Here is a 24399-nt window from a genome sequence, read left to right as displayed (position 1 = left end):
CATGAAACACACCAATGTGTTTGTCTGTAATATTAAAATGATCATGTTCCCAGTGCCTATTTAGTGGGAGACAAAAATATGAGACCACTTTGGAAAACTGAGATTTCTTTCATTTTAATATGTAAATGTAACCCTTTTAAAAATGTTTTTGACAGAAGTCTCTAATGCTCACCAGAGCTGCATTTGTTTGATCGAAAATAGTTGTAAACAGTAATATTATTATTAACAGTAATATTGTGAAATATTATTACAATTTAATATGCCTGTTTCTAATTTAATTAGTTTCTAATGTAATCCATTCCTGTGATGCAAAGCTAAATTTTCAGCATCATTACTCCAGTCTTCAGTGTCACATGATCCTTCAGAAATCACTCTTATATGCTGATTTGCTGCTCAAGAAACATTTCTTATTATTAGCAATGTTGAAAACAGTTGTGCTGCTTCATATATTTGTGGAAACTGTTTGATGGATAGAAAGAGCAGCATTTATTTGAATTAGAAATCTTTTCTAACATTACAAATGTCTTTACTATCAACTTTAAATCAACTTAATGCATCCTTGCTGAATAAAAGTATTAAAGGGATAGTTCACCCAAAGATCATCATTTACTCACCCCTATGTTATTCTAAACCTGTATGATTTCTTATGTTTCTTTCTTCTGTTGAAAACAAAAGAAGATATTTTGAAGAATGTTCATATAACATGTTCATTGGGGGCTATATATATATATATATATAATATACACACATTTGTACATGATGTATAGTGGCGTCCAAACGTCTGAGATCACCAACAAAAATGACACAAATATTCATTTCAAATGACCATTCAAAGGTTTGGGGGCTATGGTAATTTGAAATGAATATTTGTGTCATTTTTGTTGGTGATCTCAGACGTTTGGACGCCACTATACATCATGTACAAATGTGTACATCTCCAGAAAAGGGTTGTAAGGAATTTCCTTTCCCATCAAAGAAACTTGCAAGTTTAAAAGGAATTCCGTTCTTGCAGTAGATCCAGATAAAATATTGCGGTTAAAATATGGCGCTCTTGATGAGGTTTTGATAACCTCATATGTTTTAGTGATAAAGTGATCAAATGAAGCGGCCAAGGGAGATATTTTCCATGTCTCCTCAAACTATACTCCACTAATGTGTTCTCTGTGCTGGAATGTAAGGGTTGGCTCTGCATACATAATTGATTAAGAGTGATTTGGGCTGCTCTGTTTGTGTGTGTGTGTGTGTTTTTCCCCCCTGAAGTGGGAAATGATGGCTGGAGACATCAGTGAGATCTTGCACACCATCCATCAGACCACACAACACACCTGTGTGAAATTACACAATCTGTTCTTGTCTCATATACATATTCATATATACATGGAAAGCTTTACATGAAGCCTGCATATGTATTGCATCAAAATACTATTCTTTATGCATTGTGATTTTTATTTACAACACATTATATGTTTCGTAATCACTGTTAAAATGCGTTATAACCCATTAATGGTTATGCTTTTAAAGAGTGTTCTGAATTGCAAAACATAATATAATATAAATAACACATGAAACATCAGATTAAGTGTTGATCTTAATGCATTATACTATTTAAAGCTGTAACTATTAATGGAAAATTATTACCATGTTTCACTGGCACATAAAACTGATCCTAATGTGTATTATAAAGCGTAATGAATGGCCCACGGAAGGCATTTCTGCCACTTAGAGCCATTTTTACATAACAAATTAGTTATGCACATAATGCCATGACTCACAAATTCTGTTGAACTATCAGAATTTTTACAATGCAATTCATCTTCATGGTGACAAAATGAAATATTTTCTCATCAATTATTAAAGCGAGCATTGCGACATGCAAAGAATGCTCAAATTTGTTTTTGTTGCCTGTAGCCTACGTATCTAACCTGTTTGCAAGTTTGGTGAGCTATGAGCTGTAACATGGCATGAAAACGAATGACTAATCTTAAGACAATAACTGCAAATATATGAGAAAGCGGCTGATTTGAATAATAATAATATATGTATTATTGTTTGTAAAGCATGGTGCAAGTGTTTGCCAACATCATAGTGTTGATTCCCAGGGAATGCATGGATTGATGGAATGATGGTTGAATATAAGTGAAAGAATAACAGAATACAGCTTTCCTTAAGGTTACAACATCCCGACCTGAAATTCTCTGTGGAAATTAAATACGATTGCCAAATTTAAGAAACATTTCAGAGTGCCTTCAAACAGTGTAACAGGACTTAAACTCAAAAGAGCATTCTTTAGTCGATGACTAAACTGACCCATTTTTCCTCAGTTTATTTGAATAAACATATTTTGCTGATGAAGATAACGTTCTCAATATCTGCTTAAATTTCCATTCGGATACATCCTTGAAGGACAGCTATTATTTCTCTGGCAACACTATTTGTTTGTCCTTCCATCTACGACAGTCTTGTCGACCGCGACTGCCGCCTAAATATTTAGCTTGGCTGTGGTTGGTGGCCTGGGATATTTGCCATTTTTTGTTGCTTTGTTCAGTTTTAGAATAATAATGATACACTTGTCCACAGAGGAGAAACAATGGAGTCTGTGTGGCAAAAATGGGATATATATGTGCGGCGCGGCCCTTTATGCATTCTTTAATGCTAATGAAACGGGCTTTTGCCCAGATTCCACATTGTGCCTTTTTTCTTCTCCGAGGATTTGGGGATTTTGCTTGGAAGTCCTTGTGGTTCTGGGACCCGATCTGGGAGTTCTGGCTAACATTTCCTCGTTCCTCCAAGTGTTGTCCTTAGATCCCCTTCAGGTGGTCACGGAGTTGAAGTTGGAGGAGTCATGCTCGTCAGGAGGTGATGTTCCCATGCCTGCTGTTGGAGTCCTTCAAAGATCAACCAAAGTTCTCCGTTGTAGAAGCGTCCAGGGAACCTGCTCCAAAGCAAACGCCACCTGCTGAGCTCTGCTTTGGGAAGCAGGAGGCTGAGGAACGGTCATCCAAACACACGCCGGTCTTCAAAACAGCAAATCACCATGCATATATGACTAGCTCTTACTCATACCAGTGCAAACAAGAAGATTGATTGAGATGCGATCAAAGAGAATTACTGTAAAACCGGTCAATGGCTTTTATGAGGTCATGGCTTGAATAAGTTATTTTTTACCAGGTTGTGGGTGCGGCCATTTGTAACTTGAATGTGGCTTCTGGTGTCATTCTCTTCCAGTTATTTTACCTGTACAAAACTGTACCTGTACTTACATTTTACAATGTTGTGTTCATATTCTGGGCTCATCTGCTTGGCTGTATCAACCTTATTTTGCAATGCAGAAGTAAGCTATTTTCAGTGAATGTGCGAGACTTTCGATTCATTAGCCGCTATATACCTAGTAGAATATCAAAGCGCAGTTAACGGTAAAACTATTTGCACTACAAACTGTTGTGTTTTGTAATTATGTAATTTTATCACTAGCTGATAGACTAAGTTTTTTGAATCTTTGAATCTTGAATCTTGAATACCTGTTTTCAATATTAAGCTGCATAATAGACTTTTTGTACAGGTAAAATAACTGGAAGCAGATGAGACTGGAAGCCAGACACTTTAAAAATGGCCACACCCACTCTTAAAATAAAAATAAGGTGAAAATACACATGGTGCCTTGATGTTTCAAAAAGTCAAAAAAAGTTTAACATTGGGGAGGCCGAGAGGTCAGAGTTATTGTGGAGGTGAATGTGGAAAAATTCCTGTCTAATTTGACATCACTAAACTGTTATTATATTTGCCTTGAAAAACCTTTTAGCTTTTGAAATATTTTTTGCCTTGTTGAAAGGCTGATATTACAGTATGTCTGACCTATTCTTTGTTATTGGGTTGTTGGTAGCAGCGTGCGGCTGTACTCAGGGCAGTGGGTCGCCATCTGGATGATTTACGATCATAGTCCAGCTTCGTTTATCATCTCCATCTGGTTTTTCACCCAATTGTTTGTACAACAACAACTACCAAGGGCCTCTTTCTTGATGTTCTTGAACTTATTGAGTGGTTGTGTTGTTATCCGTCTTGGAGAAGAGTATTAATAGCTTTTAAATGCTTCCAACGTTCTTGGCGTCTGTCCTTCAGACTGGAAAGACTTCCCGACAATTAGATCTGCTCCTGAGGGCTTTCGCAGCTGTCACTGGATCAGTTCGGAGACCGCTTCTCTTCCGCTGAAAGGCATGTCAGCTAATTTGTTTATGGAAATAACTTCAGGCTTCACTAATCCTGAGCTTTTGTCCTATAGGCTAGGTATCAGCATTCCGAGAAGTATAGCTCACACTTTGAAAATTGTTGTGGGTGTTTTGCTTAGCCAATAACATTTTTTGGCTGCTTTGGATTGTTTTCCTCCCTTATTCTAGCTGTGCTGGATGGGGAAAAACAACTTTAAAATTGTTGTGATTTGATTATTTTAGCCAGTCTTCTGTGCCATATAATCAAGCAGATGATGTAACAGTGAACGAGATGGTCATAACATTTACTGTGCATCTGTGGGTGTTTGTGGGCACATTTGTTGGTGCATCAGGATTGAAAGGCCCCTGAAATGCACTTCTGTAAACTGTTACTGCGGTATCTTAGAAACGTATTTTGTAACTTGAGGCCATCATGGTAATGATTTAAACTAAGAATGTGTACGAGTAGTCAAGTAAAAGCTCAGTTCGAGTAACACAAATAGCTTTTCCTTTGTTTCCTACGGCAGGCAAATACACAAAATATAGCCCAGCTAAATCGCTCACAAAAATCTTATCTTTAACGCTAAATGTGCTGGCTGGCATTGTGCATGCATGACGTTGAAGTGATACGAGTTGATAGCAGGTGCATCCAGTGATGAAGGCGTATCAGCCGCAACACGTTGGTGTGTGGATATATGTAAATGTTTTAAAAAATGTTATAGCAGTGAATAAATAAAGGCTTTTTATTCGAGTGCCTTGGCCTTATCTGATTTTTGCAGGTTGTGTGGCAATATTTTGATTTGTATTGGTATATGTGGTCCTTGATATAATCATGTATCCCAATGGATGATGATACACCTTAATGGTTGAAAGAACTTGTGTGTGAAACCAAAAATGTGGTAACCTTTTTACATGTGCATAACCCTAGTGGCATCTACACTAGGTAGATGTAGGGTAGTACAGGATAGAGTACTAGAGTGTATTTTTTTATTTATTGGTATGAATTATTATTATTTTTTGTTAAGACGTCTCTTATACTCACCAAGGCTGCATTTATTTGATGAAAAATGCAGTAATAAACTATAATATAATAATGTGAAATGTTTTCTATTTAAATATATATTTTTAAATGTAATTTATTCCTGTGAGACAAAGCTGAATTTTCAGCAGCCATTACTCCAGTTTTCAGTGTCATGTGATTTGCTGCTCAAGAAACATTTCTTATTATTATTAATACTGAAAATAGTTGTGCTGCTTACTGTTTTTGTGGAAACCATTCAAAATTTTGGGTAAGTAAAATAAAAAAGAAAGAAAAAAATGGAACACTTTGATTCAGCAAGGACGCATTAAATTGATCAAAAGTGAAAGTAAAGACATTTATAATGTTACAAAAGACTTCTATTTCAAATAAATGCTGTACATTTCTATTCATGTGTTCTATTCATCAAAGAATCCTGACAACATAATATATCATGGTTTTATAATATTAAGCACAGTCTAAAATATAAGCTTTTGAACATTGATAATAATTAAAAATAATATACCAAAGTATATAAATATTTTAGTTATCTTATTGGCGATGTAACATTTGTAAATAAAACATTCAAACATCTTTTTTTTTTTTTTTAGAGTACTGTACCACAAAATATGCCATTTGAAATGACCATTCCTATTTTAATCTATTTCGTGTTTTCTCTTTTTTTTTTGTTTTTTTTTTTTTTGTTCGTGTGTTTATACATTTTAATGCATATCCAGGGCGTATTCTGGACCTAAAGACGGGGACGGTGAAGAAGGAAGGACAACAGTCCTCTATGAGAATGTGTATGGGATCCAGACGTTCCTTCATATGCAGAATGAGGTACAGTTACAGTCTCAATGAGCTCACAGATCTCATAATCACACGGGGTGGTATGGTGTCATGGTTAATACACTGACTTCAAGGAATGTGCGATAGTCTTTTCTTTCCAGTTTGATGATTATCTGAGTGAAACGACTTCTCGAACAAGAGAAAATGATTTTGATTTTGTTCATGGGGAATTGATTGGATGGTTGTGGTTTGCTATTGGTGGATCTCATGTGAGTGACAGGTTGTCCCGCCCTCACGCCAGTAAACACATCATCAGAGAAGAGAAGCGATGTCACTGCAAGAGGGAGGGGAAGTTATTTTGATAAAAAATTACAAGGCATGTGAATAAAAAACAAAAAAACGGATAAATTATTTATAATAAATACTGCAATATTCCATAAATATAATGTGCCTTTTTTTTTTTTAGTTTTTCAGATACCTTTTAGAACTTTTATCAGGTTGGACTATTTCTTGTGGTGTGCCGTCAACATTTATATCACTGCTTATAAATAAATCCACACATACGTTTATTTCGGTGTGAAATTACTCCACTCAAACAAAAATGTTGTGGAATCACTATTATCAGTCTGCACAACATTAATAGACTGTCTGCATGTTTCCCTTGTAAAATGCTCTTCAATTATGTTTTGTGTTGATCCTTTATGAAGTATTTCCCTGTTTATCCAAGTGTTGTTTGTTCATCTGTTATTCTGATCATGACAATATAATTTTGCTGTTACAGTTTAAAACCTGCATGACTTTCAAGACAACCAAATGCATTCATAATAGGATTTTTTAGCAATGAGGCAAACAGGAACCAAGACTGTTGTTGTTGCTGAACATTCCTGTCCTTCCCGCATTATGTTTAAAAGGTGTTTTCAATCATAAGGTTGTTTTGAAACGGTCTATGTTTAACAACAGATGGAAACATGCATTTCCCGAATTTGTTTCGAATGTCCTTGCTAGTTCAAGATAAAAACCATGACGAGCAAATTACGACATAACGTATGATTAAGCCTCATATGTCTTTGTGCTACATTCAGCACATAAATATGAGAGTTGGTAACATCAAGAATGTGTTCGTGTTTAATGTTTTCTATTTGTGTCCGTCTTACAAATTGAAACTGCATGTTAGCGGATGAGCACATTGGTCAAGTGTGTGTAAGAACACTTGAGATGAACAGAACCCCTTAAAAACATGATCGTCATTCTTAAAAGTTTTTATGCAATTGTTTATCCGAGCACTATTAGTCATCATGACTTCACTCGGAAGGACGTTGTGATCGAAAAATGTCTGTGCTGTTTATTTGCATACCTTGCATTCATGAACACTTGACAAACTATTTGACAAAGACCTGAGGGACAACAGACTTTGTCATGCCAGGTCTAATGGAAATGATTGTGGAGGATAAACAGCTCAAGTTAAAACAGATGTGAACTATTTTCTCCTTCAACAGTGTCAAGAGATCTCAGGTCACTTGTATTGTCTTTACTAGCTGGATTCACGAGATGACAAGAGATAGATATAGTCCTAATAGACGTGCATGTTAATTAGAATATTAGATTTATTGGTAATGCTTTACAGTAAGGGTTCATTTGTTAACATTAGTCAACTACATTAGTAAACATGAACTAAGAATAAACAAAACTTTTATAGCATTTATTACATTAGTTAATGTTAATCTCAACATTTACTAGTACATTTTATGTATCTGTTAACATTAGTTACTGTGAACTAACATGATTTTTTTTATTTATAAACAAACGTTAAAAAAGGTTATTAAATGCTGTAAAAAAATGTATTGCTCATTGTTAAAACTAATTTAACAAATGAGACCTTATTGTAAAGTACCAATATATTATATTATATCTAAAAAAAAAATCTAGATTATAGTCCTAATAATGAACTGGGTTGTAAAAATCACATAAACATTTTTGCCTTTGCCTTTCTTTTTAAATGTTTTAAATTACTTTCTGGTTAATGCAAACTCTGAGTACATATAATTTAATCTGACTCTTCTTTACTGATTGTCACGTTTGAATTTTATATTTGATCTTTTTTATTTTTTCATTAACATACAAATGTTAAAATCTTTTTTTAATTATAAGTGATAATTTGTGCCATAGCGTATATATATTTCTTTTACATATAAGTTGAGGTTTCCAAACTTTAATGTTTATCAAAAATGTATTTGTGTTCTTTTTCATTTATGATGAGAAATTAACTGTTTTTAAATGTTTCTCTAGGTGTGGCAGTGCACCATTGGATCATATCTCACTGAATCGGTTGTCTAGCATGAGAAAGAGATACAGGTATGAATCTCTCTTTTTCCAATGAAGTTTTTAAATCTTAAATTTGCACCCAATTCTGCAGTTAGACAACCCTACTGTATTAACCAACATCCTCTAATTCAAAATAGAACTCATGCAGTTGTACTTAGTATTACTAATTCAATTGTTATGTTTCGCCTTACTCTTATTTGTTTGTTTGTTTATTAGGGACAATGCATGTTAATGAACATCAATATAAAATACAAAATGTAAATATACCTGATTATAACAACATTGCTAATTTACATCCATAGTCCCAGAAAGGTAAAACAAAGACATTACCAGAGACCATATATAACTAGATGTACCGCATGGCGGTACAAAATATGACCGCCGCTCAGGCCTGCACTGGCTTTCCACAAAAATAAATGACGTGGAGCAATTTGGCTGTATTGCGTGTTTATGTATATACCTAAAAAAAAGTAGTAGTATGTGCATGTCTGTCTGTGTGTGTGTGTATGTGTGTGTGTATGTGTGTGTGTATGTGTGTGTGTATGTGTGTGTGTATGTGTGTGTGTATGTGTGTGTGTTTGTGTGTGTGTATGTGTGTGTCTGTGTGTGTGTGTGTCTGTGCGTGTATGTATGCGTGCGTACATGTGTGTGCGCGTGTGTGTTTGTGTGTGTGTGTCTGTGCATGTGGATTTGTATGTGTGTGTATGGGTGTGTGTCTGTGCGTGTGGATGTCAGTGTGTGTGCATGCTTGCGTTTGTTTGTATTCCTGCATGTGTGTGTGTGACAGTATCATCCTAAACCAGCAACCCTTCGCTCAACACCACCATCTACAGGCCGATGAGTGTACAGTCACTAAATGTGCACATAAATGAATTTATTTTATACCCCCCCATGGATGATATTCTACGAAACTTAGCATACCCCCAGAGGATGTCAAGTTAATCATACACATGAAATATGGTGCAGTTCTGAACATCTCAACTGAAGATAGGGGCGATTAAAGCAGAATAATATTGCATTTTCATTTTTTATGGGAAGGGGCGCAAATCACAAATGAGTGATTATGGGCTAGGTTGATGTGGGCCCTTAAGACCAACATACCATAAAAATTTCTTCATCCTCGGTGCCACGGTTCAGGTAGTTATTTAGGAAAAACTGCATTTTTTGGGTTTCGGGGGGCCCAGCGCGGGGGGGGGAGTGGCCCCCGGGGACCAAACGAAATTTTTCCGTAAAAGTCTAGTGGGGTTACATGCCCACCAAATTTCATGTTCCCCGGTGTTTCGGTGTCCCTGGTATCGTTGACGAAAAATTCAGTAGATGACAAAAAAAAAAAAAAAAAAAAACTTTGACAATCCCTATATGACCGCTTTCGCTAGCTATGCTAGCGGCGGTCATAATTATACAATACATGGATGACAACATACAATTCCAAATACCCATGGTCATGAAAGAAACACCTGGTCACTTCATGCATTTCCTCTGATCGGATAGCTATCAGATCGTGAAAATACCAAGTGTAAATGCCCTCCGAAACGCTTTTGAGACTGATTAAAATCCGATCACTCAAACCACTTCAGGAAGTCGTCTTAGACGCATTCCAGACGAAACTGGACACTTGTGAAATGCAAGGTGTATATGACGTTATAGCCAGATATGACAGCGCTACTGCAACACACATCGCTGCAGATGAGTAGCTGAGGATCTCTTAAGTAAACCAAGGCACAAATGAAACTGAAATTAAGTCGACATTAAACGTAGTGAGACCAAATGATCTCACCAGTGCTGATGCCGCTCTCTCTCCTATTGCGTTCTTTGATCTTGAAATTTGCTGATGATAAATAGAATGAACGCATATCTGTTGCTTTCGTTGGCGTGAACGTAAATTTAGTGCAGGAATTGAATCGGATTTATATTCGTTTTGCAGAGAGACATATTAATTTGTCCAAGTGTAAATGGAACCGTTTTAACAAATCAGACATCTATCCGATCAGTAAAAATGCATTAAGTGACCTGGTGTAAACAGGCCCAATTATGGAAATTCTTATCTGGGAATCAGAATTTGTCTTGCGGCACTTTTCGGCGTCAGTTTGTCAACTAGGACAGTTGGCATTACATTCTTAGGAACGACTTCTAGGAGTTTTGTTTCTTCAAGAAATTTCCTAGAATTTGTTCCTGAGAATGTAACGCCAATGTTCCTATTCATTCCTCGGGAAATTCGCCCTTTCACCCCTGATGTTGAACCCACTGCCCTACACTCCACAGCAGGCAAGTTGTTTGTCTGCATCAAACTTACAGCGCTGTGTGTTTTGCGGGCCATAACAGCTCTGGAATGCAGGGATCACCTCTTCCAGGAACATCTGTGAAAAAAGTACATATCAGATGTCTAAATGATAAATGGCGTACATGTGTCAAGCTTTTATGCAAAAATGAATAAGGGCTGTCATACAGTTCACAAAACATACAGAGGTGAGAAGTGCCAAGTAGATCAGAGATGATGTTGGATAATAAATCTTAAATAAAAGAAATAGTGAATATTTCAATTCACCCATTTTGCAGATGCTTTATCCAAACTGTGCATTCAAAGAATACACTTTATCATTATGTTTACCCTGGGAATCGAACCCACAATCTGGTGTTGCTTGCGCAATGCTCAACCTGTTGAGTTCATAAACAAGAATTAAATAATTAATTCAAGGTAAATGCCATGGCGTAGCTAGCACCATGCACTGCTAGTTGAGCTAATTAAACAGAAATAAATTAATTATAGCAAATTAAATGGAATAACTAAGACTAATCTTGGCTGATTTGACAGGGGGATGTGATTGTGCACAGAGCGCATGAAGGATATTATGAGAAAGGCACACAAAGTTCTTTTGTATTAATGGATTGAGTAAAAAAAAGTCTGACTGCGGGTTTATGGATATTGTGAAAATTTGGTTTCCCCTTGCTTTTTTAATATCTCATAAGTTCAGAAGCGCAGAGTGAATATTTCTGGAAATGTTATTTTGGTTCCCCAGGAGATTGCTCAGGTGAATTGCATGTATATACCCACCATTAAGGTCCAGACCTCTGTATTTTTCTGAGAAGTATATAGTAAGACTTGTAGAAATAAATGGCCAGTGTTAACTCTACTTTAGTGCTGCAAGGATATTGCACAACGCCAAGTTAACTACCCTTCTCACTTGAGCTGCCTCAGCAGTCAGATGGCTCTCGTCAATGTCAAAATGTTTGACAAAAAGCTTCTGAGCGCAAATTCCTGCGCGATGCTTCAGTTCATAAAAGTGTGAGATAAGATGCAAGTAGCTAAACTAAAAATGGAATATTTGAAAGATGTTTTACGATACGATCAACAGAAATAATCAAGGATGCAAACTAATAAACTTTTGTCTAATATCACCATTTTGAATTGATAATATACTGTATAATTTACGTGAATCGTGTAATGTAATTCGTAACTGTCAATGTGACGGGACAAGAAACATTAAAAAAGCTGTTGAATGAATGAATGTGCAATGAATTTGCACATATTGTGAATTAATTTAATAAGTTACTTAATTGTGCCATACATTTTGGTACCTCTGTATTTCTAAAACCCTTTATAAATGTATGAAAAAAAACATTTATAAAAAAATATACATTTTCAGTTTTAAAATGCATAAAATTCAATGTGTCAGTACTACAATTCATTGCAGTTCTTTTGAACTTTCTATTCATCAGAGAATCCTGAAAAAATTATCACAGTTTTCACAAAATTGTTCAATGTTTCTTGAGCAGCAAATCAGCATATTATAATTATTTCTGAAGGGAGCATGTGACTGAAGACTGAAATAATGATGCTGAAAATTCAGCTTTGCATCACAGTAATAAATTACATTTTAAAATATATTCAAATAGAAAACAGTTATTTGAAATTGTATTAATATTTCATGATATTACTGTTTTTACTGTATTTGTGATCAAATAAATGCTACCATGGTGAGCAAAAGAGACTTTTTGAAAACATTAAAAAAATCTTACAGACCCCAAACTTTTCAACGAAAGTGAGTTGAAGATGGTATTAAAATACCAACTTTGGAAAAGCAAAACTGAAATAATCTTGATGTTTGCAGATAGCCATGTTGTTGTGCTTCTGTGTTATATTTTGATGTGAAACGCTAAAGGGAACATTTTTGCTGAGGTTCGTGCCGGCTTTCCAAATCAGATCCTGCAGACCGTTATCCTAATATGACCCGAATGCCAACTTTAATGTACCAAACACGAGTACCAGACATGTTTTGTTTGTTTCATTTCTCTTTGTGTCTCTTTTTGTTTCGCAGAAATGGTCTTGGCCCATCTAAGGAGGGGGAGGCTCAGTACTCTGTTGTGCACTGTACTGGCTACATCAAGGCCTGGCCACCAGCTGGTATGTACACAAACACGCTCACATCTCTTTGTTCAAAGCCACTGAATCAGAGAGAAACTAACAAATATACAAACAATTCTGAGAGACCCAAACAAATACTCAGAAGTGTAACGGTGTTGTGGAGTAACTAGCTGAAAGAACCCATGAAATCAATTGATGCTAATCTATATGCTAGTGTACTTATTTTAAAATATATATATATATTTTTTTACATGAGTAACACTTTACGACAAGATCCTGTTACTTAATATTCGGTAATGCATTAACTAACAATGAGCAATACATTCAATCCAATACAATGGTTAAAATTGCAAATTTCTCTGGATTTAACCAGTGTAACGTCCCGCCTCAGTGCATCGACTGTCAATGCCATCATGTCCACTTGATCCTCTGTTTCCATTTTTACTGCCATAGAAACCAACTATATAGTTTGTGAAAAACAGTATGCCAAAAGAGTAGCATGTCCAAATACATAGTATTTGAAAAACAGTTGGCGAAAAGTCCACGGATGACTTACTACTTCCGGCAAGATTGTGAAGTGCGCATTTGATGGACAATTTACTATCCCGTAAGGCCACAGAAGGGGCTTTATTAATGGAAGTAAAGCAACACAAATGATGCTGGTAGGTCACGTGACAGTGACAACATGGCGGATGTAGTACGTCTGAATTTCATTCATACTACCCATATTTATACTAGAGCGTACTTTTTTAACGGTCATGAAATAAATTCAAATTCAAATTCAAATGTAGTACCTACTCAGACAGTATGTGACTTCGGACGCAGCGTGAGTCTCATGAAAAAATGCATAAGTAGTAGTTAAAGCATCTAGCACATCACTCTGTTTTGAATATACGACCTCTAGTTACCTCTGTTAATAATATTAACAGATACAGCTTTTAATTTAAAAAATGGGTAACACTTTAGTTTAGGGTTCAATTCTCACTATTAACTAGTTGCTTATTAGCGTGCATATTACTAGGATATTGGCTGATTATTAGTACTTATAAAGCACATATTAATGCATTATTGTGCATGACCAGATTCTACATCCCTTAATCCTACCCAATACCTAAACTTAACAACTCCATTACTAACTATTAATAAACAGTAATTAGGAGTTTGAGGCAAAAGTCATAGTTAATAGTTGACTAGTGAATGGTAAATAGTGAGAAGTGTGACCTAAAAATGTATTAGTAGATGTTGAAATGAACATCAGCTAAAAGTATTTTTCATTGTTAGTTCATGTTAACTAATATAGTTAACTAATTTTAACAAATGCAACCTTATGGTTGTGTTCCCGATACATGTAAATGAACTGGTTCCAAAAAAGATTAATTGAATCATGTAATTTTGATGTTAAATATGACTTAATCAATATCAGAATCATGAGCAGATGTATTGTGGAACTCACAATCTGAATCCTCGTGGCAGACACTGAACATGTGTCTGAACTCCTTGACCTATTAGAACTCTGGAATTTGGTGTTAAATTCTGTTAGAATCCTCCGGTCCGCAGAACTGTCTGGAGTTTTGGATGACTCCCATATGACACCGGCACACACGATCCCCCCCAGCCTGCAATTCCTATTAGTACAACAGCATGTGTGCTGTGTGAAAGGAAAAAAATTGACAGAGAAAGAGCAGAGAATTGAGCAACCCTAAACTCAAAAGCCCAAACGTGAACTTTTTGCCTCATATGTTATCTGGAGGTTCTCCAGGTATCCTCCGAGCACATCTCCTACAAATTTGCCATATGTGTGTGTCATAAAAATTAATCACACATGCTCGACATCCTGTTTGTTGCATAATGGCACAAAGTAAGGATAAAAATAACCTGCAACACTTGATTGTCAGCCAGTATTGTGTCATATTGGAATGTGGTGATCTAAGCAAAGACTTATCATTTAGATCACACTGAATGTTAATCAGTGCATTAAGCGCTCTGGCCACACCAGATGTTCCTGATGGATTGTTGATCAGTTTCATATCATTTCGAAAGCACATTATGTGCTCTTTATTACTTTATTATTATATGTGACCAAATTAATCCTGTCTGCTTGTATAATGTCAGTTTTTGCCAATTAAAGGCAGTAAATTAATTCAAAACATCGGTGCATCTGTCTGTAGTATGCAGCCTGTTTGTAGAGAAGTTGTTTTTTTCCTGAATGTCATATATATATATATATATATATATATATATATATATATATATATATATATATATATATATATATATATATATCTATCACTGTTTACTCTGCATAAATGATATATATATATATACAGCTGCTCCTGTTTATTTGTATTACTGAGTCATTCGTTTTGCAAACTAGTGCTCCTTGCACTGCCATGCGCCTCTGATGAATTGAGTTGTGTTTTACTCAAGGTGACAGTTTGCAGTATAAATGTGGGAACAGACCATGAAATAATGGCAATGAGACTATAAATTTCCCATACTATATATGTATTATTCTGTAAATATTTATAGGTTGCCTTTGCTGGATGCGCATAAAAACAAACATACAGTCTCATGAAGTCTTATGAAGTGATTCTTTAAATGAATTGACCAAAATACTTACTTACTGGTTTAAAACCATCTAACCTTGAGAAATCTATCTGCCATCGAGTGCAACAGTGCCTGGCCACTTCTTCAGCATCCTTGGTTTCAGAAGTATTTTTTCCCATTTATTTTTCCTATAGGGATTTTTTAAAAGTCTTTGTGAAAGAGTTATAAGCCATAAACCAAATCAACCAGTTATGAGGTGAATCACAACATTACAAGCTTTTCTGATTGGTGGAGATTTCAGGGCAGAATCAATGTCGTTTTTCACCAGGGATTCTCCTGTTTAACACTGTCATTTAAAAAATGTTAAAATAATGCGGGCTAATGGCTTCAACAAAAGCATGTAACATCAATTAACAGCCTCGTAGCTCACAGTAGGTCTGTCTTAAAAGGTTCATACGTTATTGTTCAAAATCAATTCCTTTATAGAGATATTTTTTTTTACTTCCGCAATCTATTGCACTCTATTGGCTGGACAAACCAATAGTCCCGCCCCTCACTCACATGATTGGTTGAGCCAATTTTTTTGTATAAAGCTCTTTTGATGATAAAAGCTAAAAATAGCATTTAGTGTGAAAAACATTAAAAACAATTCTTTTGGAAATAAAGGTACAAACTTTTACAGCTTTTTATAGCCATCTTATAAATTGTGAAATTATTATAGGTATTTTACTTCTTTTGTTCTTTCTCACTCTCTCATATTTGATTTGTATCTTCTTTGAGTCATTCACAAAGACCCTTGTATCCTGAAAAGCGTTTTAGCCATCAACCGTAATGAGGTCAAAGCAAAGAAGGAAGTGTGTCAACGAGAAATCGTTAATGTAATTAAAAAGAGATTAAACACTTTGTTTTTGCTTAAACAAAACCCCAGGCCAGAAATCGATCCTCCGCCCTGATCTCCATCTGCCGTGACTTCATGTAGCATTTACTAACGTTACAGATAAACATGGCATGGCAACGTCCAAAAACAACCACCTTGCTACTGGTTTTGGACAAATTAAGTAAATCATTACACATAAAAAAAAAACTCCTGATGACTCAGGGAGACATTGGCAAAACTGTCAAGCAGATGTTATTAGTGGGATCGAAAACACATTTTGCCCAAAGATTCCCAAACAGGTCCTTGTGTCGTGTTGCAAGAGTCCGTCTCATTGGAAAAAGGAAGTACGAACAAACAGTTTAGTCATCAGGACAATGCTAGAACCAGCCGAACTGTTAGTATTTCAGATCTCTTCACATGTTTTCAGTGTGACATCAGTGTTTGTTCGGAAAAATGACTGTTCTTGTGTATGTGTCTTTTTCAGGCATGACTATTCCGGATGAAGATACGGAAGCAGGTCAAACCAGCAAATACTGCTTGGTTGCGATTGGAAGACTGCAGGTATGTATGCCAACCTTAAAGGGTCACGACACCCCCCTCTTTCAGCTCAAGTCTAGCTCACAATCTTTTTGAAAAATGCAACTTAATTGGGCGTGGTGGCTGTGAGAAGAAAGGAGGGGAGTGGGTGTGGTGTGGCACGGCAGGGGAGAGGGGGGACTGTCATCGCCAGTGGCCCATGCATGCATATCGACTGTCACTAAAAATCAGTGGTAAAACGTGAGGAAATGCTAGATTTTTTTATAGCTGGCAAAGTTATAGTCTAATGAAATACACTGACACCTTATAATTGTATTTAAAACATATACATGCACATGTATATGTATAATTATGTCATTATAAAATATATATTTGTTTATATACACACTATAAATGCATATATTTGAAAATAAAAAAAAATTTGCTTAAAAAAAAAAAAGTTCCGTACATAGCCATCTACGCCCCCCCTAAACCCACATAATAAAGATGGACAGTGACATAGAAATTTGCACAAATTAAGCATACGTTCCATACAATTTTAAGGTATTATCGAAATATCTAAATTTTAATAACGAGTGATTATTTAACAAAAGGCAAGTAAAACGGTCAGGGTTACATTTTAGACACACACACACACACACACACACCTCTGAAGCGATAGAAAAGTCCTCGGGACCGCATCACTCGCAAGACGAAACCTGCATTGGTGTACAAGGCCGAAGTCCACCATTCTCCAGTTGTACGGTTGCTACATAGTTTAGATGTGTCCGTGGTTGATGGCCAACCAGCCGCCCGCAGTCAGAGTCTAGCCCTGGCAGCATCGCGGGGAAAGATGCACTGGAACTTTTGCACCACGAAAACAAACGCGCGTCCCATCATTACCTCTCTCATCTACTACGCGATGGGCGATATCATAGTTTGACATGTCTGTCATTGGAAAGATCCACGTGGTGTCATGAATAATTAATAGAAAGTGTCTTCTCATTGGATAAAAAACTCAGTCTCATTAATAATTATGAGACACCGATGAGTCATCAGAGTACTATAGTGCTCTGCCACGTCATAGTCTGTGACGTGGACACGATGAAGATTTTAAACCCGGAAGACGAAAATAGCGGAAAAAAACAAAAATTTAACCATTTTCCCCCTACTATTAAATCTAACAGATGCTAACTTTGTCTTCAATGGTGTTCAACACACATACCTCTGTTAAAATCTCAGAAATTTTGGTTTAGGGTGTCATGACCCTTTAAATGCATGGATGTCTGACATACTGTATATGGCAACAAAAACATGGGTATTATCAACAAACTAGAACACCCCATCAGCCGCATAGCAACATATTAGAAAGCCTCCACAAAACCCTAACAAATGGATTGGATGAAAACTGGTCAATGAGTTGAACAAACGCCACCTAAAATGAGTGTCCGCTTTAAGATAAAAAAATTTGGCAATTATTATTGACATGAGAAGGTATATTCTGATGTTTACTGTGTGCAGAATTTTCCAAACTTATCGGAACATGAAGTTTTAATCCAACCCAAGCCGATCTGAGAAAGCAGCGGGTGATAAAAATACGCTATTATTTCACCACAGGGTGTCAGTGTTCGTCTAAACTAGTGACCGTGACGTGTATGAGAACAGATGAATAACATCAGTACGAACCACGAACATTTATTTATTTGGATTTATTTAAATATTTTAATCATTCTGTGTCATTTTTCAGTGTCAGTCTTTTCATCATTTATATGTTTATGCCCAAAATGCTATAATATTCAAAGTAGTTGACTGTCATTCTCCTCTACACTGTGTACATTATTGATTAAATAGCCCAGCCTATTTAACATCGTTACAGGCACCTCGCGAGCATTCATTCATTCAACTATTTTAAAAGACTGGAATAAACACCAGCGCACACAAGCAATCCTTTTAATAGTCAATTTCATTTAAAAATGTAAACCCAACAGGTATGAAATGTCAGAAAGAGAAAAAACTGTTAATGAGAAGACGAGCATATAGGACTGCTGCAGATTAGTGGATAAATATATTTAGCCTATTTATTGTTCAGAATGCACAGTTGGAAAGAAAATATATTTATAGGAACATTTCAGCAGGCTCGAGATAATTAATACAGAGATCATTTTTCATTGTTTTAATCAATTGGCAGCCATAAAACACAGTGATAATCTGCATTCTCATGTATGTAGGTGCGCTGAACACTCGAACCGGAAACTCCCGATATGTACTAACTAGAACGCGGAAGTAGTTGTGCAAGTAGTCCATTCCAATAAGAGCCCAATGATCTAAGGTGCATTTATCTTTGATTTCAACTTGTTTGTGAATATAATTTATCTTGATGAGTTATGAGTCTGGGATTTCAAAATTTAAGTAATACTTTGCACAGAAGAAATATTAGGATATGTTGATTCTGTCGTTTATCAAAACTTATATTTCTTGGCACATGATATTTCTGGGAACTTAATTCATCTGTCATTATAAAAAAGTACCTCGTCAGCTCTCATATAACAAACTCATTTGTTATACTCAAGTGTCACTGCGGAAAAGTGTTGCTTGCTTTAATAAATATCAGCAACTTCTGAGTACTTAAAGGTGCACTATGCAGGATTTTCTCCAAAATAAAGTGTAGACTCATATAAAAATAATGGCTCTTAATCATTATTTATGATCCATTAGAAGTGTGTGATGGTGTTTGTCTACAGACTGTTTTTTTATACACACACACAAACAGTAACTAAAATATTGTAAACAGTAACTGAAAATCCTGCATAGTGCACCTTTAATGTTTCGAAATGTGTCTAATTCATTTATTTTTTATATATCTAGCATGGTTTATTTAAATATGATTTTTCTTTTCAATAAATACTTTCCCACACCTTCATCTGTATAGACAACTAAAGCCCCTTTCACACAGATATTCCGGAAAATACACGGATAAAGTGACCCGGGATTTGACCCGGGTTCGTTTGATTTTGGTTCATTCACACTGCCAGTGATTTTCCGGAATCAGAGAGTGCGTTCACACACAAGCCGTAAAAATCCATGACATCGATGTGACTTGTAATGTCTCAGCAGCGTCTTAAGTTTGCTTATGAGCTGCGATTTCTCTCTCGAGAAACCACGCTTGTGCATTTTGTTCTGATTCGATCATAAACTTGCACATTACGTATTGTTTCACTCGCTGGCGAACGATCCCGCGCTTCAGCGTCACTACGACACGGCATTATTACCGCTTTTGTTCACACAGCGCGCGTTCCGGGACTGAACACGGCAATGTTACTAGGTCCCCAACCCGGCATCGATCCCGGCATCAATCCCGGGTCGTGTTTGCGTTCACACAGAAGGCACTCTGGCAATTTGCCGGCAATTTCCCGGGTTCAAAGCGCTGTGTGAAAGGGGCTTAACTCTTTCACAATCTCGCGACAGTGTGGTGTTGCAAAACGTATGTTTGATCATTCTGACTATCTGTTGTGTAAAGATCCCTTCATCTTGTCCCTCAGGTGACCAGCTCTCCAGTTTCCATGGATATGAACGGACTCTCTGTGCCAACGGAATTCCTTTCCCGTCACAACTCGGATGGCATTATCACGTTTGTGGACCCTCGTTGCATCAATGTGATTGGCTACCAGCCTCAGGTCATTTTGATTAAACGTACAGCATTATATTATTGCACAGTTACAAATTATTAAGGCAGTGTTTTGACAGTATTTATGTCCTATTTGTTTATTTTTGATTCATATGACCATAATCACAGATTCATTTTCTGAATAATAGAGAGCAATGGAGGCTTATCACTGCTTGAAATAGTCAATATGTTCCAGTTATTATTCATTATAACCCTGATGCTGTCTGTTCCTTATGTTTAACAAGTACTAAGAGCTCATATAAATCAAGCATTCATATGACTGTTCATTTTAATTGTGTTTACACAGGATCTTCTTGGGAAAGACATTCTAGAGTTCTGCCACCCAGAGGACCAGAGCCACCTGCGAGAGAGCTTTCAGCAGGTACGTCAACCAGACCACACCAAACAGCCAATGGTGATCTGGTCTCTCACACACACACACACACACGGAGGATTGACAGTCAGCATCATGACTATCAACTATTGGCAGTGGTGGAGGAAGTACTGAATCTCAATACTTAAGTAAAAGTACAAATAACCAGAGACATATTTACTTTAGTAAAAGTAGAAGTACCACAATGAAAACCCTACTTAAGTAAAAAGTACCTGATTTTAAATGTACTTTAAGTATTAAAAGTACTTGCATAACAATTTATTATCTTATTGTCTATATTCTAATAATTAGGGCTGTAACAATATGCAATATGAATCCGAAATCGCTACACTCAAATCCACAAACCTGTGTCGCGGTGTGAGAAGGCAGAATCACAACACACCCCTTATTTGAAGTTAACATTATACAATACGTAGACCTACACCACAAAACTAGTTGAGGATAAATTCTTTAATATTGGGCAATTCCAGCGTTATAAACGGGACATTTGCGGTAAAAACTTGAAATATAAATTCTCAGAAAATGCATTTAATACATATTGAAACTGTTTATATATCCAAACTCCCTTAATAAAGGAGTCCAGACATTAGAAAAATATCAGTCTACACATGCGTTTTATATTTAATATGAGGGAAATGGCCTAGGTTACACATGCATTACGGGACACAAAAAATCTTTAACTTTTAGGTGGCAAAATATTTTTTTAGTAATTCTGTGAATTACACTGCGCAAACCAAAAGTAATACTACCCACCGGATGAAGAAGGGTTGGCTGTCCACAGAACATAAAATATTTATTTTATTTTTCGTGTTCCCATTTCTGAGGAGAAAACAATGTTACGTGACAGTTCTCCGTTACGCACGTTCTCCTTGCTATATTTTACATATTCATTCATTACTTTTGCCGGTTCTTTGTGACAGCTTTTAGGTGCTTTATTGTCAGCGCCACCATGAACGCGTCAGCACCGAAAACATGGAGATTTTTTTCAATCCCTGTTTTGGCAGGGGGAAAACTGATCAGAAAATGTAACGAAACGTTGTAGAAATGTAGTAGAGTAGAAAGTATAATAATTGCTGCAAAAAGTAACGAAGTAAAAGTCAAAAGTATGCACTATTGATTCTACTTAAGTAAAGTACAGATACGTGAAAAATTTACTCAAGTAAAGTAACGAAGTATTTGTACTTCGTTACATTCCACCACTGACTATTGGAAAGATCCATCATGAGTGAGATCTTTCACTGTTTCTCTTAGACACAGATGAGATGTATGTAGAGATAATGTAGTCACATGGGGTGACTTTGACCTTGAATTAGCAAAACATTCTTAAGATTAAAAGTCTTGTTTTCTTTGAGAACTTGTCAAGACTTGTACTTGGGAATATTCTTATGAACTTCTCAGAATGTATCTTAAGGAATTTCTTAACGTCTTAACACATTTCAAAGTAAAATAACTGGCTGTAGCATTGTTTCTCGGAGAAACGAGTATGTGAACTTTTCATTTTACATATTACATAAACACAGTATTGTTTTTTATGCTTTAGTACAGTAAAAAATTACGTAGAGCACCTTTAAGAACTTTTTCCAGAATTGCATTTAGGAACATTTATACTTAGAATTTATCTTAAGAAATTTCGGTAACACTTTACAATAAGGTTTCATTTGTTATATTAGTTAGCATGAACTAGGGCTGCACAATTAATCGCAATTGACATGAAATCGCACTTAAACCGATTTTGCTTATCGCCATTTTGAAATCGCAAAGGCTGCAATTTTAGTTTTTTATGCGCAGCTTGTCATTGATGTGCTGCTCTGTAAACACTGCTCCATCTGAAAGCACTGTGAGTTTGAGTCACTTATAACGTGCATTTGAAAAAGACATGCATCAAACATCTTTCCCAACGTGAGAAGCATTTATGAACCTCTTTGTCCAACAGAAGACAACATTTAATAACATACTTTTACTCCAAACTCACTTCATAACGACAGTTGAGCATCCTTCTGTGAGAGGATGTGGCTTCTTTCACAGAATAAGGCAGTCATGGGTGTTTATAAGTCATGTTTAATCAATCAAAGCGTTTCAGTCTTATGGTTATTCAGCTACAGCAATAGTGTAATGCCCGATAGGGATTTCCTGGAATGATTATCCAGGAAATTATCATACTTCTGCGTGGGGCATATTTGGCGTGTCTGCGTGAGAGCACCCTCTGGTGTTCAGATGGAGCAGCATTTACTACCGATCAGCCGTGCTGCACTGACAAGCTACGCATAAAATAATCACAGCCTTTGCCAAATTGCGGCCCTAGCATGAACAAACAATGAAAAATACTTCTAAAGTATTTTATTAATCATAGTTAATGTTAATTTCAATAATTACGAATACATTATTCAAATTAAAAGTTGTATATGTTTAGATTATGTAATGGACCTGAGCTGACATTAACTAACAATGAACAGCTGCATTTTTATTAACGTTAACAAACACTGTAATGCATTTATTTCTCATTGTTTGTTAATGTTAATTAATGATACCTTTATGTTGTGTTAAATCATCTTTCTTAAGATTTTCTGAAGAATCTGGCCCCAATGCATATTACCTTTAGAAAAAGCACAAGAAAGAAAGAGTGCAAATGAATGCAACAGACCGCTCCATCCATCTTGAGATAGGCTCTTTAAAAATAAATATTTAAAATACACTTTGCATTAGAAAAATGCGGTGCTGAGTGCTGAACTCCGTTAAGTCAGTCGCATTGAAAATAGTGTGCGCTTATTGAGATTATTTCGATAATCTGGGAGCAACGCAAAAGTCGACCTTTGGGGTGTATTTCATGTGATTTGTTTCATGTCAAGAATTGCAGTTAGTAAGAATTCTCCTAATTCCAGGAGAGACATCCAAGACAAGGCTACATAACTGAGAACTCGATTGTCTCCAAAGCTATGAAACAGCAACCTCTGAGCTCTGGGGTGACATTGTGTGAACTTTACTTGCCAATAAAAACAAATTCTTCTCAACACGCCCAACAATTCTTAGCTTCCCCTCTCCAGTCTGCACTAGGAAGTGAACGCAATTGCTGTTTGGTTAGTCATTCAGTACCAGTGGCTGCGGCTCTCCTTGGAGTCAGATAATAGGTGTTGATTGGCCACCGCTGAGAGTTTCTCAGAGTCCGCCGAGTACCTGTGGAGTATGGCAAAGGGTGGTTGAGTGGTCGCTTCCACGGTTTTCACCATTTCATCTGTTGGATTTTGTCTTTCTCTTGTTGTATCACTTTGCCAATTAAACCACAAGCTGGTACTCCACACAGGTCTTTTTGGCTTCGCCTCTTACTCCTCCTGTCGGGTCGCATTTTTTCCTGCTCTTTTCTTCATCCTTCCTCTTTATCTTTGGTCTTTTACAAAAACTCACTACCTTTCTTTTATCCTACTCTTTATTCCCCTAGATTTCAGTCTTTTCAGCCCCTTTTTCTTTGCCTCAAACTTCCTGTCAGCCATCATCAGTATTCTCTTCACATCCTTATATCCACACACATTTATGCCAACTGTGTGTATGTATGTGTTGGTATTCCATCCCAGGGGATGATATTGTGGGCACTTGAAGGTGGGCTTTACTCCCTAGATGATTGTGCCCTCTATATTACGTGCTCCGCTTCTTAAAAGACCCTCAAATCCTCCGCCTCGCTTTTCCCAGAAGGCCAAGGTTGAGTGGTCAGGTAC

General features: G+C 36.4%; 1 protein-coding gene across 4 annotated transcripts in view; it reads left to right on the top strand.

The window, feature by feature from the left end:
* Window positions 1-24399, top strand: part of arnt2 (aryl-hydrocarbon receptor nuclear translocator 2) — a 77975-nt gene that overhangs the window by 21289 nt on the left and 32287 nt on the right. For all 4 annotated transcript variants that reach the window (XM_084109781.1, XM_084109780.1, XM_084109779.1 and 1 more), the window contains 6 exons: window positions 5958-6060; window positions 8296-8361; window positions 12648-12733; window positions 16603-16679; window positions 20174-20308; window positions 20606-20680. In XM_084109781.1, coding sequence (XP_083965907.1) covers window positions 5958-6060; window positions 8296-8361; window positions 12648-12733; window positions 16603-16679; window positions 20174-20308; window positions 20606-20680 — 542 coding nt within the window. The remainder of the gene's footprint in view (window positions 1-5957; window positions 6061-8295; window positions 8362-12647; window positions 12734-16602; window positions 16680-20173; window positions 20309-20605; window positions 20681-24399) is intronic.

Source organism: Abramis brama, assembly GCF_963993115.1.
Source record: "Abramis brama genome assembly, chromosome: 3".
NCBI classification, from domain to species: Eukaryota; Metazoa; Chordata; class Actinopteri; order Cypriniformes; family Leuciscidae; genus Abramis; species Abramis brama.
The sequence above is the reverse complement of the archived record's forward strand: the minus strand, read 5'-3'. Positions and strand labels throughout refer to the sequence as shown.